Below are 15,873 nucleotides of genomic sequence, written 5' to 3'. Positions count from 1 at the left end.
AAACATTGGCTTTAAAGTTTTTAAAAGCTGGGAGCTGTGAACTGAGCAATGCCAGACACAAGACCTCAATGGTGACTTTAGGATACTGGTGTTATGTTGAGAATGTGAGATTCTCACCTACCAGCCACAAGACAGCACATATGTGTAATGCACATTGCCTACACCACACAGGGAGTTTCAAGAGGGTTCAATTCCATGTGAAGCCAAGCTGAGCACAAAGCATGCTTAAAAATGCATGTTGCAATTTCATCAGTTGGAAGGACAGGACAAGACTAGCTCTGAAGTACTGATCAGCTCTCAACTGAGAGAAATTAAGATCTGTTTGTTAGCATTTCCCATGTAAAACAGCATTCTCTTGTTTAGAAAAGAGAAGTAGGGGAGTTTTTGGTGAGAAAGGACCAGCCAGTCCTAGACCCCTGATTTGTATCTCTGCATGTAGACCAGGCTGAGTACAAGCCTGATGTGGAACTAGGTACATATCTCAAGCTCATCTCTAGGAGAGGGGTTCTACTTATCTCTCAGAAGAATGCAGTAGTTCTGGTCATCTCTTCTTGGCCAGTTGAGGCAGGTTCATGTACTCCTGAGAGCACACTACCTCAGGAGCTCTGCTGGCTTTTAGAGAGCTTGGGTGCCTGCTCCAAACCCACAGATTGCTGTAGGCATCAAGGCACCATGAAAAATAGGTACTGCTGCACTAAAGTTTCCATACCATTGTAGTCATGTTTTGTTGGTTCATGTTTACTTAGTTTGCAGAAATCTAAAGTAACAGTTTTCTTCTCCTTCTTTCTTAAAGGCTTGAAAGGTTCACCTGGCATTGATGGTTTCAAAGGCATGACAGGCCTGAAAGGAAGACCAGGCATCAAGGGAATCAAAGGAGAATTTGGCCCACTTGGGGCTCAGGGAGATAAAGGCTCACAGGGTGCACGTGGCTTCAAAGGTATTTGCTTATGGGTGGTACTAGTGTGTTTGCTCTTCACATCTGCAGAACTATTTTACAAAGAAGACACATTTTTCACATGTTAAATTTAGCTCAGACATTCCTCCACCTATTTCACACATGGGCCTCTGGCCAAGAGGCCTGGATTTTAGACTCAGGGAAAGGTTATGTCTTTACACACTTAAGGCTGGAGACAAATATCTTATTACTCATCTGAACTCAGTGGTACCCCTGGACATGTGCAGAAGTCAGGAGAGCATTTTCCCAGGAGGTGTGAGGTGTTTGGGGGAGAATGTTTGGATTTTTCTCCAGTTGCCCTGCAAAGACAGTTAAATATTCAGAACAACAGGCAATTAAGTCGTTTAAAGTCACAAACATTATTAAAAACTTAAAAGTCACAAATGTTCAGCTGGTATTATTGTTGGTGAAATGAAAACTGTAACTCAGTCCTCTTTTGATTACACACAATTGCCTTTAAATAAATGTTTTGCCACAAGACCAAAATGTTCTTTCTAGGGACCCTGAGATTGGTATTCTTTAAAAAAAGTGTCTGCAATTCAGAGGTTGCAGAACAGTGATTCCAGCAACAGTCTCAGCAAAAGACATGTGTGAAAACAGCCCCTGTGAAGAGAAGTGCAAATACACTTCTTGTTGAAGAAATATGAGACAGTGCATAATCACAGAGACAAGTCTGGGTTGCTGGCCTGTCTCTGCACCCCACAAAGAACTAAAGACACTCATAGAGTCTGTATGGGTCCCTTCTTCTGGGCATTATTTACTGATATCACCAGTAACGATAAAGTTAAGAAAATGAACACTATAGCTGGTAACAAATCCAAACACTTTCTTTTGCCCAAGGCTTTTTGATTGACAATTTCCTTTGCACTAGAACTAAACTACTTTCCTGTGCTTTCTCCATTGTGCTTCTTGGGTTTTTTAATAAACCATGATTTTGGGGCTTTTTTAATAAAAACATGATTCCTAACTGATCTGCTGAGAGATAAATTATCTATCACAGAGAAATCTTGGTCCAACTCCCAGGATCGTATGTACAAAAGTTTAACTCAGTTTTCATGTTTTCTTAAGCGTGACTCTTCCACTGCCATGTTGTATTGACACAGGTTACTTTTCATGCAAGTGGATTTTCTGTAGCTTGTAAAAGGTCATTCCATTTTCCTAATTCACTCTTCTGTTCACCTTTTCTGACCATGCTGCTGACTAGCACTTTGTAACATGGTTGGGCTTTTTTACCCTTTAGGTGACCGTGGGGATCAAGGCCCCCCAGGAGACCCTCCAAAGCTCATGCCCAGCATGATGATGGAAGTTAAAGGTGAAAAAGGAGATGTTGGAGAAAGGGGCACAAAGGGATTCTTTGGCTTAAAAGGTCAGTGGTCATAGTAAAACAAGGCAGTCACATTCAGAACTCACATTTAGTGCTTTTTCTCGGCTACCAAATTAAGTATTCCCTGCTCCTTGTACCACTTGGCTGCAGCTTCCCCAGCACGGTCTCTGACAGCAAAAACTGAGCTCCTGGATGCATTTCACAGAGTCACCCCCAAGGAAAGCTTTGAGGCATGATGTGGGTGTGGGTTGTGGGGGTGTGTGTTGCCTCCTACAGTGCATTGTGGTGCCATGTTTCAAGAAGAAGGCAGTAGGAAAACTAGTAGCAGGAAACCTTACACACAAGCCTGCATGTCAGTCTTAGCTTATTTAATTTTCTTCTTCCCTGCCTGCAGGTAGCAAGGGAATGCCAGGCCTTCCTGGAAAGACAGGAACCCCAGGGTCCCCTGGGCATCCCAGTTACGTGGCTGGTGTGAAAGGAGACCTCGGCGCGAAAGGGGTGTCAGGTGTGAAAGGGTATCCTGGTCCTGCTGGTTCTCCTGGCATCAGAGGCTTCCCTGGCACCACAGGAGTCAGAGTGAGTTCATGCACATGAGGGAATAAGGGTGTCCTTGTGCTGGCATTCAGCTTCTCAGGAAGTGGCATTCACTCCTTGAAATTTTGCTGAACAACAGCAGTGCAAAGATAAAAATGCCATAAGCATTGAATGAATAGATCAAATACTTTTGCTTGCTCGCTCCGGCATTCATCAGGCAGAGCAATTTCATTGTGAGACATCCAAATTTCATATGCCGGCATTTTGCCAGTGAGGACCCAGATGGTTCCTTCTAGATCTTTGATCCCGTTGCCACAGCTGCTGGTAAAAATTATTCTCAGTGTTGGGCTTATTTTTCTCTTTGTCCCAGGACTTAATGGTACCACTGCCAAAAGTTACTCATTGTCACTTACCTAACAGTAAAAGAGCCTAAGGATCTTAGCTTCTAGAGGGTAATTCATTGTAATTCACTCTGGCTGCAAAATAAGTTACACTGGAAGAAATAAAAGCTTAGAAAAGGCCCGACAGTAGACTTACAGACATCATTTATTTAAGAGAGACAAAAACTATGTTCCTTTCTCAGGTTCTCTTTGCCTTCAGGTTTCAGTAAGATTGTTTTTTTAACCAAGGACTGCAGGACTGTTATGGTTTAACCTCAGCCAGAATCTAAACCCCACCTGGTCACTTGCTCCCCCACACATTCCCAGCAGGATGGGGAAAAGAGAATTGGAAGGGTAAAAGTGAGAGAACTTGTGGATAAGAATAGTTTTAGAATTGAAATAAACTACAAGAATAATAAATAATAATAGTAGTAGCAGTAGTAATAATAATCATCATAATATAACAATGATAGATAAATAAAACCCAAGAAAGACAAGTGATACAAATGAAAACTATTGCTCACCACAACTGGCTGATGCCCAGCCAATCCCCAAGCTTTGTTACCCCCCCAGTCCATCATTCCCCCTGCTTTATATGCTGAGCATGAGGCCATAGAGTGTGGGATATCCATTGGGTCGGTTGGGATCAGCTGTCCCAGCTGTGTCCCCTCCCAAATCCTTGCCCCCCCCAGCCTGCTCACTGGGAGGGTGGGGTGACAAGCAAAAAATGTCCTGATACATTGTAAGTTCAGTAGGAATGAAAACCTCTCTGTGTTATCAACAGTGTCTCCAGCATAAATCCAAAACACAATCCTGTACTGGCTACTGTGAAAAAAAATAACTCTGCCCCTGCCAAAACCAGCACAAAGACTCACTGCTGTATAGGTATGATGGGATGTCCTCAATTTTAAACTTAAGCCTTTGCAAACATAACTTGTCCGTTGGCTGGTACTGATTTAGATTACCAGACTGCTGCCACATTACTCTATAAAGTACTACAGAACCTCAGAAGTGGTACTTTAATAGCCCTTTTTTAGCATTTCCAAAGTCAGCTGCTTGGAAGGTTGAATAAATCCTCATCTTCACTAACTGATGCTTGTTTTCAATCATATGATAGGGAGAAAAGGGCATTCCAGGAATTTCAGGCCATTTTGGTACTCCTGGCTCACATGGAGAAATAGGTGAGTTTGTTCTCTTATCTGAGTACTCTCTGTATTCATCACCCATCAAATACTTGACATTAAGTTCTGAGGGGTCTCAGTGTGTCTTCAATCTCAGAGTCTTTCTACAGACAGAATTATATTGTAGGTGTGGAAGACCCTAAAAAGGTTAATTCTGTTAATTTCATGCAACACGTGCTGTCCATGGAGAAATCCATCTGTGGCAAGGAGGGAGGCTGTTCCAGACACAATTTTGCTGTCTTTAATTTACTTCTCTTTTATCCTACAAAGATTATAGTTGCAGAATTTTGCCTCTGAAGTTGCAATTCCTTCGAAACCACAGGAAGTGCTGTTTAAATTAAAGCCTCACCACTCATCTGTTCATTTTTGTTTGAAATAGGTGATCGGGGAGATACTATAAACTTACCAGGAATGCCAGGCCTGAAAGGGGAAGCTGGTGTGCCAGGCTTAACAGGTATTAATTTCACAGTTGCTCTGTGAATGTATTTCTTTTCCCATACCAAAGTTCCCAGAGGAAAGGAGGGGGAGCTTTCCATGGGCTTTTGATAGCTCTTGAACCTGTGCTCTCATGACAGCTCCTGGAGAGGTTCATCTTTTCTTATTGAAATTAATATGTGTTACATTTACCTCTTCAACTGAAAATACCATTATAGCAGAAAACATCATCACTGGCAACTCCAGTAAACATTTCTATAGAATTTGTTTTGCTGTTGATGACAAAAGGAGCATTATCAGGCCATGATTATAGAAGGTGGAATAGCAAAGTCTTGTAGATTTTGGATTGAGTTGTTAGGTAGTATTATAAATTTCCCTGTACATGCAGTGCACTTGAACATCAGCGATGTTGAATATGAATTCCACGTAATTTGGGGAGCATTTTAAAAACAAGTTTAAGGATCACTTGGCCAGAGGACTGTTCATGCTCCCAAATTATGTAAGCACCCTGACTAAAAGAATGTCTTTATGTGGCAAGACCCAGACCCGTTCAGTAGCCAAGTTCATGTTATGCTTGTTTGCTTAAAAGAATATGAAAAGAATTAAAAGAATATACTGGTTTTGTGGTTTTCCAGGCATAAGAGGAGGTGTGGGACCAAAAGGAGAAGGTGGTGATCCTGGTTTCCCTGGCATTGAAGGCCTCAAGGGCACGCAGGGTGTCCCTGGCTCTGTGGGACAGGAAGGTAAAATATTCTTTTTAGCACTCCAAAGAATAACACTGTTTAAGAGGAAAAAGAAAAATACTCTTTCCATCCAAAGAAAGTAATTAAGTTTTTAATATGTTCATCAGTCTGTAAATTGGTGAGGAGCAGTGACAAGGGTGTGGAACTCACAGCAGAAGTTAAGAGGAAATTACAAAAACCTAACTCTACTTGATATCATTTTTTCCTTTTCTATAGCAACCATGTGTCCAGTCAAAGTGTTGTATTGCTGGCATACTCAGGTATTCTAATGTATCAATACTACTAGGAGTAGGCTTTTCAATGACCTTTCCTGCCATAAATGAAGTCAGTATCTCCCAGGACACAGTTGCAGAGCCTTTGAGCCACGCTCATGGGCCAGCTGTACAAAAGAAGCCAAGTCAGCTTCAGCTGTGGCTGGATCACACACTCAGGGCTTAAGAACATGTCCTATCGCAGGAGGTTCATGGAAATGCCCTTTCACAACAGTTGCTCCACACTTCTTCTCATTAGAAGGCTTAGAAACTCCAGCCAAGACTGGAAGAGCTTCCACAGGTGCCTCACTGGGAAACATTTCTTGTCTAATCAGCTTCTCAGAGGGAAAGGCAAAACAGGTGCAGCAGAAGGGGAAAGTGACATGCACAGAAATGAAATCACTTGTTGTAACAGGCAATAGAAGCCAGGTTATTTTATTAGGAGGAGCCCACTGTCTTTCTGAGGTTGTCAGAAACCTGAAGTTTGTAATGAGCTGTTCTTTTATACTTTGTCTCTCCTACCTGTGCTCTCTTTAGTTTTTTCCCACTTGGATGAGCAGTGCAGTGCCATACAATGACATCAGGAAGGGAAGGTCTTCATTTTGCTGCCTGGGAGAATGAAAGTAGCACAAGTCTGTGTTTTGGCTGTTGGTTTTAAGGATGCTCATGAGCAATGATTCATTGTTGTCACGCAGGTTTGCCAGGACTGGTTGGACCCCCAGGGCAGCAAGGAAGCCCTGGGACTCCTGGACTTGCAGGTCAAAAGGGAGCTCCTGGCTGGCCTGGCTTACCAGGACAAGCAGGTATTTGTACAGCTTCAGCTATTCCATCATTTCTGTGTGAGCACTTGCAAATGTTCTTTAGGGGTGAAGAAGAGGAAAAGGGATTTTTGCAGTTCAGAGTGGCAGAGTTTCCTGTGCTAAAATATTTGTTCCTCACAAAGCCCAAGTGCATTAACAATGAGATGTGGTTGCTGATTAATGGCTTCTGGTGTCTTTTCAGCTCATTTTAACTGTTGATGACCTCTTCAACTAGGAAAGCAGTTTTCAAGAAACATTTTTGTTTTTCATGACAGCTAGGAAGAAAAAAAAGCAATAAAAAATTACTAAACATGCAGCAAGGGTAGTAATATACAATATGGGAATATTATAATGTGGCATTTGATGTGGCAAGCAACATATTTGTCCTGCATCATCACCAAAAACTGTTAACTGATTCAATATCTGGTTTCAAGAAGAAATGACTTATGGTTTAGACAGAATTGTGCTATGAAAATGCAGGTGATAGTTTAAAATGAAGCTATTTGTATCACAGGATACAGAATCTCGATGGTTGCCACATAATTCCTTAATATATAAAGGCAGCAGATTTTTTTTACCTTTCAGCCAGAAATCTTTCAGTAAGACTCTTCTCTCTGATTCTGCCTCAAAGCTAAGCTAATACATTTATGAAGACTGCCTTTTTAGACAGTGAAGAGAGACAGGCAGACACTTATTTTTCTGAGACTGACTAGTCCTCCAGAGCTCTGGCCATTGTCTAACTTCAACGTCATACTTACCCTTTTGACAGGTACAAATAGATGGAATAAATTTTACCTGTAACAATAGTAAGGTAGCTATCAGACATTTTTTTAGAGTTTTTTTGGGGTTTTTTAAATGACACAGAATGAATTGCTCCTGAAGACAGCTTTATTATAACCACATTTAGAGTCTACAATTATGTCATAATTGTCTTGGCTTGAGGATTTTGGAAAACTAAATGGGTATTAAAAAAACTATGGCAGCAAGAGTGGAACTAATGACATGCTGCCAGATCAGAGATATTTTTAAAAATATCTCTGGAGTAATGAGTTTATTGGATAAGAACAAAAATTGCCAATCAAATACACCACCATAGCGTGGTGTATTTCATAATAAACTTACAGTAATTAATTCATTTGCATATAATACACCATATTTTAACATAGAATAGCATTTATTCACGCATTTGATTTTTTTTTTTTGCCCAGGAATATATACAGACTAATAAAAAGCATTATGATAATCATGAATATAATTTTAAAACAGGCCAGCCTGGCTTCAGGGGAATCAGTGGACTGCATGGTTTACCAGGCACTAAGGGCTTACCAGGATCACCAGGTAAGTGAGGCTGTTACTCTGCCTGTTCACAGGCACAACATTGTGTTCTCTTCAAGTTTGGTCAGTGAGATCTTTGTAATGCAGCTTTTTAAACCATGTCCTCCAAAGTTTTGGAATGTGCTTCATTACTGTGGGCTCTGGCAAGCAACTCATACACTATGTGCTACCCCACAGGTGAATCAGAACACAACTTCAAAACATAATTTCTTTCCTCTGATAAAGTTAAAACTTCAAGGCCTTTTTTCTCATCATGAGCCTTTTATCCAATGAGCCTTTCCAGCCTCATGTATTTTGTAAATCTCCATGCTCTATACATGTACTTTAGCACGCACTGTTACATGCAGAAATGTTTCAGCTTTCCTCTTTATTCTGAACAACTCAACAGGTCCAGATGGCTACGGCTCTGCAGGTTTCCCAGGTGCAGTGGGTGACAAAGGAGAAGCAGGAGAGCCAAGCAGAGTAGAAGGCGGCCGAGGACCTCCAGGCCAGAAGGGAGAGAGAGGTGTTCCAGGTCTGTGCTCCAGAGAATGGGATCCACCTGTGACTTGTTTCATCTGTGGGTGTTAGAGAGGTCACAAAATAGACTATGGTGCAGACAGGTGAATAGGTGAACTCCCGGGGCTGGGAAGGTCACTGTTGGGAGTTTGTGCTGCAGCTCAGCCAGCCCTTGCCCAGGAACAGCACTGTGTATTCCCCAGTGCTGCACAGCCTGGGTGCTTCCCCATCTTGCAGCACCCACTGGGCTCAGCAGCTGCAAATGCCAGAGGCTGCTCTCAGCCATCAGCTCCCCAGATATTTTTAATCAAGTTCCAGTTACACAAACACATGACCTCTCTCTCTTTTTGTTGCAAACCTGTCCATATTTACCTTTCTCCTGAAAGCCTTACTACCTCTCAATGTGTGAATGTCCTGCTGGCATCTTGGGGGCTCTGTTCCCATACACAGTGCTTTGCTGGTGCCATCTGTACCTAGTGCAGAGTAAGCTCCAGCCCTCTGTGTTGTAACAGACTGTGCTCATCTCAGAATGGGTCACCACCTGGTTTTCATCCATCAAGAAGCCACCAGACTGATGTTATGAACAAATAAACTAATTGCATATGTTTTTTGGGGTTTTTTAAAATTTTTCCAGCATTTTGGCTCTGAAAGGATTAAGGACTGACTGAGATATAAAAACTTACTGCCTTTGCCTGCTTGGTTCAGTGGCTCATACATATTCTTTTGTGTTACACTTCATTGTTACTAACATGCTATGCCACCTCAGACACCATTCAGAGACTTATTATCAAGCATTCAAAAAACCAGCTTACCTCATTCATTTTTATTTGTCACAATTATAAGCAGAAGGTCAACTTCCTAACAACTTCAATACACTTAAAAGAATAATCTGTTGTTGGTAGGGCAGACTTTTGACCACTTAACAATTTTTCATCTCTAGAGAATTTCTTGGATTTGAACTTCTGGTTTTAACTCATACCAGATAATGCTAATTGTCAGCCCTGATGCTGCAGGCACAGAAGAACAAAGCTGCTTTCCTGCCTGCTTCAGTGTACCTAGGATATTTTGAGTACTTCCTGTCTTGAAATAATATTTTACCTGGCAGACACAAGATTATTAGTATTCAACACAGTGAAATGTAATTTGCTACCCAGAGAGCTTTGGCAGAGGACTACTATTTGGTTCTTTAAAAAATAAAAAACAACTTCCACACTATCATCTGAAAAAATAAAACAAAAATCAGTGGAAACTGGAGATGTTTTCTATTTTGAAAATCCCACTCCTTAGTCTAAGATGAGTCATTTTAATTGCAATTGTGCATTTTCCTTGCAGTGCATTAATTATTTCTTTTCTTCCCGTCAGGAGTCCCAGGATCCTTTGGTATTCCTGGGCAGGAAGGATTTCCAGGGCCTCCTGGGATTTCAAATATATCAGGATATCCTGGTGATAAAGGCTCCCCAGGTCTAGATGGAGTGCCAGGTAATTCATGCAACAGCAGTCATTGTTATTTCTGTCTGGTTTCAGTAAAGTAGCCCTATTAAATACAGCACTGAATTTGTTGGACAGAACTCCTGGTAGATCAGATAACAGCAAGAGACCTCTTGAAAGCAAAAGGCAATTCCTGGAGGTTGTCCTCAGGGAAGGGTTTGATCTTCATGCAAATAACAGATTAAATAATCCAGAATTCTCTTGACAACTTCCAGAAGCATTATGCTAATCTACTACTCAAAAATCTGAGGTCTGTGGCAGACTTGCAAGTCTAAGAAATAGTCTTAATCATTCACAAAATTCTCTTATGTGAAATGACCATGCAAGCTAAATTACACTCGAAACTATTAGCTCTTCCTTCTTAAAAACTCCTGTTGTTTATTGGACTGCACAATCATTTCAAACTGCAGTGCCACTGTGAAGAGCTTGTTGCAGAAGTTGTTCCACTGACATCTTCATATGATGGATGGAAATTTTTGTGTAAACTCAGCAAAAACTTAGAACAGACAAACCAGCTGAAAACCAACAAAATGCCTAGACTTCCAAGTTTAAAGAGGATGTTAGTTGGCCTGACTCTGCATACTGATTGCAACTCTCCAAGCAGTCAGGAGAGTGGAAACAGGAGCACCATATCCCAGCCAAAATGGTGACACAAGTGTGGCTCACTCTGACTTTGCCACATCTTGCATTCGTATCCTCATGTGATCCAGCCTCAAAAGGCAGCACAAGAGATGCCCCACTAAAAACCCTACATAGTAAGGGTTATTCTCTCCTCAGAGAAAAAGGTCCAAATGTCTTGTAAGCACAGAGGTAACTGAGGAGAAACCTGCCAGGTTTAGCTTCAGGCAATATGAAACTCTAGAAAAAGAAGCTGTTCCCATAATTCCCAAGACAGCATGAAGTGCTTATTTGGTTCCAGATGTTCAACTGAAGCACTAAGATACACAGAACAGTAAGTCCTTGGCTCTGAGTCAGATACTTGCTGCTCTCTGATTTCTCTCAAGCTACTTGGATAATTTAGGATGAAGCAAGGAAACACCTAGGGAAGTGGGGCATTTGCTAGTGAAGGAATAGTTCACAGAAGGCTGTATCTCAGCAGGCACCCTATTTCTGCTGAAATCTTGCTTGAGATAACGCTGTTTTGTGGGAGCTTCACACTCTAATTCCTCTGCCACTGCTGCCAGCCTGAGAGCAGGAGCAGGAGTGCTGAATTAGTCTGTCCCCTGCTTAAATTAAGGAAATAGAACCTGATGGGATACGGTTAGATAGTTCTGTTACTGGCCAGGTGTTAAGTATAAACAGATTACAATCTATATGTCCTCTAAACAGGCTATCCAGGACCACAGGGGCAGCCTGGAATACCTGCTCCACCAGGAAGCAAAGGAGAAAGTGGAGAAACAGGTAGGACTGGAGAAGTTGGCCCAAAAGGAAGTAGAGGTGATCCTGGATTATCAGGAAGTCCTGGCCTGCCTGGATTCCCTGGACCAAAAGGTAAGGATGGGAAATGCTGATTGTGGCAGGAAGCAGGAGAGCCTTCTGTGCTACAGCAGCTTTAACAGCGTGACTTTTGCACTCACTTGATTTGTACTGAAATGCAATAATGCCACTTGTCATTTTGCATTAAAGGTCCTAGGGGTGAACAAGGTGTCATTGGCTTTATGGGCACAGCAGGATTTCCAGGTGACCTGGGACCCATTGGACCCAAGGGGGATAGAGGAGTAACGGGTAAGTGCATGCAGTCAGATGTGTGACTCCTTCTGAAACCACTCGTTCTGCAGCTCCACAGAGCTGATCTGACTGGCCCTGCTTTGAGCAGGACGTTGGGCTTGGTGACCTTCAGAGTCCTCCAACCTGCATGACTCTGTGAATCCTGGGAAGTTCCAGGGGGCAAATGCCTGAATTCAGCATGAGTAGTCAAGTTCTGGCTTTATGAATTTGATTTGTATGAGGTGCCAACTCCAAAATCAGAGCCACTTTTACAGTCAGTAAAAAGAAGGATTTATTGTCTAAATTAATCCTGCAGAGTAGACATCCTGAATATTTAAAGAGAGCTTTAAAATCCACCACTCCATCTATGACATTATGTATTTGTGTCTCTTGAAGTTCACCAAAAGATGGTGCTGCACCTCAGAGAGCTGCAGCTGTTTGGGGGAACTTCCCAGCTTCTTGTGTCATAAATGAGGGAGCAGTAGCATCATTAATTTCCTTTTGCTTATCTGTGTACAGTTCAGGTGAAGACAGTCTCTTGGAGATGATCCCATACTTGGAGATTGTCTCATCTTGGGCATCCCATACCCACACATATTTCCCCGATATAATATAGCTGCCATACCCAAGCTGGTGAGTTGCAGACCATAGGCCTCTCATGCATATGCAGCCAAGTAAGACCAACATGTCTCTGGATGAAAGTACATTAAGGAAAAATATAGGGTGGTTGGGGTTTTTTTAATCAGACTATCTCATCTTGCTTCTAATGACAGGCTTCCAGGGACCTCCAGGCCCTCCTGGGCCAGCCCCTGATCTTCCAAGGCTGGTTGCTGAGCAAGGTTCACCAGGTCCCCGTGGAAATATAGGACCTCAAGGAAGCCCAGGAGATATGGGACCTCAGGGCCCACCAGGAGATCCAGGTAGGAATCACACATTCAGGCTGAAAACTGTTCCCCTTAGCAGACTGAGGCCACCAGAGGCCACTGAGGCCACTGATTTGATGTTCTTCTACTTTAATATCTGTAATCCAGAAAGGGGAGTCAATTTTTAGTCTTCCAAAGCTGAGGCTTCAGCTGTCTTCCTCCTCATAGCATTCAGAACATAAGCAAAACAGGAAATAACTTCGGCAACACTCACAAAGCCAAAGCAACATCAGTTATGGATCTCATGCACATCAAGACTGAACATATTTGGTGGAAAAGTGCACATCCTTGTGGAAATGCTGTCAGCTCAGGGAATAACAGAGCATCAGTGATGTGTAAAGTTGATGCACTGCACCTTTTGTCATGAGCCTCATCAGAGATAAGTGGTGCCAAGAGTGAAGGCTTAAGGTTGTGGGACTCATGTAGTCTTGACCCCAGCAAGCTTTTCTAATGAACTTGGTGCTTTTTGCCTGAGCAAGTACCATAGGGTCTTACCTTCAGTGCAAATCCAGCAGACAGGACCAAACGTACACAAGTAGAGCCAGTTGACAAAGTGGGATGGGCATGTTGATATGTCTGCAGTCACTGTGCTTACAACCATTGTTGTATAAGGTTTCAGAGGCTCGCCTGGAGAGCCAGGACTCCAGGGCAGGGGTGGCATTCCAGCTCCTCCTGGCTCCAGAGGGGAACAGGGAGGAATGGGATTTCAGGGTCCGGTGGGATTTGAAGGTAAGAGATATCACACAGCACTTTTTTCCTCTTTCCCATTTCTCTGCACTTAATCACTCTGCAGTTACTACTTCACTGGAAGGAAATGAGAGGAGAGAGAGGAGGGGGCGAGAGGAGGGGCAGGGAGCAAAAGGAAGGTGGAGGAGGGGAGGGAAAGGGAGGGGAGGAGAGCTTCTGTCTCCATAGATACTTCACAAGGGACAACTAATTAAATGTTAACAATTACCTTAGAGTAGTATTTTCAGAATAAATTTTGATAGCTGTCAATATCAGTCCACTCATGAGTTTGTTTCTTTCTGAGTGTATTTATTCTCTTAAAGTATTTCAGCCTAGTGTTTAACTAACAGTTACATTCATGGAGATGAATGGCTGGGTAGGTAAAACTTGGATAGATAAAGTTTAAGGAAATGTATCTGCAAAGGAAAAACCTGTGTCCTTATCAAATCAAAGAGCAGAACAATTACTATCTTAGTTAGCTAAGCACACAAAGAAAAAGGTATTTCCAAAGCATAGTTTCAAGTGTATGAGTCAAATGCAAGAAGTCCAACAACCACTGGTTAATCTTGGACTAAAAACTATTTTAAAGAAAAAAACCTGTTCATATCTGTATGCACAAATTCATCAGAACTTTATTTGTGACTTTGCCTAGTTCTGGTGTGAAATGCATTATGTTAGAAACCAGGGACACTGATCCAGCAACTGTTATAATCCTAGACCTGCAGCTCTTCTAACAATAATTTACCATAAAGAAAAGGCATCATGCCATTAAGCTGTTTGTCAGCAGCTTAGCTGGAATATCAGCTAGCACCAGATCATTTGTGGGAGCACAAACTCAGTTGGATTCTTGCTTTTCTGCTCTCCTCTAAGGCCAGCCAGGCCGCCCTGGTAGCCCTGGCCCCCCAGGCATGCCGGGTCGCAGTGTCAGCATGGGCTACCTGCTGGTGAAGCACAGCCAGTCCGACCAAGAGCCAATGTGCCCAGTTGGCATGAACAAACTCTGGAGTGGATACAGCCTGCTGTATTTTGAAGGACAAGAGAAAGCACACAACCAGGATCTAGGTATGTAGAAATATTGCTGGCAGCAGCCTCGATTCCAAAAGCTGGGACTACAACAAACAGGCTTGGGAAGCACCAAAACAAGAATATAAAAACTATATGTCTTCATGGAGTGCCCCTGAGAGAGCTCCTGCAAATCATTAGAGTTGTTTGAGGGCACCTGTAAAGCCAGCAAAACATTCTGGACCACGGGGCTTTCCTGGCAGGTACTTGGGAAAGAGCAGGAAACTGGAAGTGTGCATTGTCTTCTGTGAGAATGATTGCCTTTTTCTTCTTGTATTTGAACAGGGCTGGCTGGCTCATGTTTGTCTCGCTTCAGCACCATGCCATTCCTCTACTGTAACCCTGGGGATATTTGCTACTATGCCAGTCGAAATGATAAATCCTACTGGCTCTCAACTACAGCCCCTCTCCCAATGATGCCCGTGGCAGAAGAAGACATTAAGCCATACATCAGTCGCTGCTCGGTCTGCGAGGCCCCAGCTGTGGCAATTGCTGTCCACAGCCAAGAAGCTTCTATTCCTCACTGCCCCGAGGGCTGGCGCAGTTTGTGGATCGGATATTCCTTCCTTATGGTACTGGGTCTCCAGTGTCACTTTTTGTGCAGCAGTGGGTTTTAAATTGGAGTGTTTGGTACTAGTAAGGCTGCTCCCTTCAGAGGCAGCAACACCAAAACCATGCATCATACTGGGGAACCAGGGAACTACAAAAGTAATTTCTAGGAAGCAGAAGAGGAAGATGAAAATTTCTGTGAATTTCAGAGAAAATTGTCTCTTGTCAGAGTAGCATCTGGAGACCTTACTTTATGTACAAAATAGCACTTCAGAACAGAATTAAAGGACAGCTGTGACTTAACAAATAGGAGCATACAGAGCATTTTCACAGCTAAAGATTTGAACTTATTTACATACATCACTACTAAGAAGCTGATCTAGGGGGGAAAAAAAGGAAAAGCAACAATATGCTTTTTCCCTTCTTTTTGAAATTTAAAAGTTATTGGTGTTTCGGTTGAAGATTTTTAAGCCAAAGTCTTTCACTACTCTGGAAAGAGACACAGCCACTGGTTGTTTTAAAAATTAAGTTTCAGTGTCGTTGGCAATAAGAGCTGAGCTGTACATCCCATTGTTTACATGTGCTCTTCAATCTTGTGATCTTATAATTAGGAAATGGGATGTTACAGAAAAATGTAGTGCTGGGTGTGCAGCAGAAGGCCTACTGAAGGGCCTGACCTTTTTTTACAAGACTGTACAGAGGGATCATATTAGCCCCAGAGAGCTTAGCATGGTAAAGAGCATCTAAAATGTCAGTGAATGGTCTGACAGATGCTCATTTTTGTGACTTGCTTGATGAACACGAGAGTCAAAACCTGCAGCAGCATGCCCATGTTGTTAACTTTTTGAAGACTGGGCTGAATCCTCAAGTAAACAGTGCTGGAAAAGAAACAAGATTTCTGTGGCAGAAGACATCGTAAAAGAACAATAGCCAATCTTACCCAGAAACTATTTGTATGTCAAAAGCCAAAAACTTAAATTTT

The 15,873-nt window shown here is 42.5% G+C and overlaps 1 protein-coding gene across 2 annotated transcripts in view; it reads left to right on the top strand.

Moving 5' to 3' along the window:
- Positions 1 to 15,873, top strand: part of COL4A2 (collagen type IV alpha 2 chain) — a 140,895-nt gene that overhangs the window by 121,759 nt on the left and 3,263 nt on the right. For both annotated transcript variants that reach the window (XM_059839699.1, XM_059839698.1), the window contains exons 32-47: positions 794 to 937; positions 2,196 to 2,321; positions 2,674 to 2,855; positions 4,311 to 4,374; positions 4,754 to 4,828; positions 5,445 to 5,552; positions 6,499 to 6,606; positions 7,870 to 7,941; positions 8,327 to 8,452; positions 9,799 to 9,915; positions 11,254 to 11,415; positions 11,551 to 11,649; positions 12,405 to 12,551; positions 13,167 to 13,283; positions 14,151 to 14,342; positions 14,628 to 14,914. In XM_059839699.1, coding sequence (XP_059695682.1) covers positions 794 to 937; positions 2,196 to 2,321; positions 2,674 to 2,855; positions 4,311 to 4,374; positions 4,754 to 4,828; positions 5,445 to 5,552; positions 6,499 to 6,606; positions 7,870 to 7,941; positions 8,327 to 8,452; positions 9,799 to 9,915; positions 11,254 to 11,415; positions 11,551 to 11,649; positions 12,405 to 12,551; positions 13,167 to 13,283; positions 14,151 to 14,342; positions 14,628 to 14,914 — 2,126 coding nt within the window. The remainder of the gene's footprint in view (positions 1 to 793; positions 938 to 2,195; positions 2,322 to 2,673; positions 2,856 to 4,310; positions 4,375 to 4,753; positions 4,829 to 5,444; positions 5,553 to 6,498; positions 6,607 to 7,869; positions 7,942 to 8,326; positions 8,453 to 9,798; positions 9,916 to 11,253; positions 11,416 to 11,550; positions 11,650 to 12,404; positions 12,552 to 13,166; positions 13,284 to 14,150; positions 14,343 to 14,627; positions 14,915 to 15,873) is intronic.

This window comes from Haemorhous mexicanus, chromosome 2 (genome assembly GCF_027477595.1).
Source record: "Haemorhous mexicanus isolate bHaeMex1 chromosome 2, bHaeMex1.pri, whole genome shotgun sequence".
Classification (NCBI taxonomy): Eukaryota; Metazoa; Chordata; class Aves; order Passeriformes; family Fringillidae; genus Haemorhous; species Haemorhous mexicanus.
Note: the sequence above shows the minus strand (reverse complement) of the source record. Positions and strands in the feature narration are given on the sequence as shown.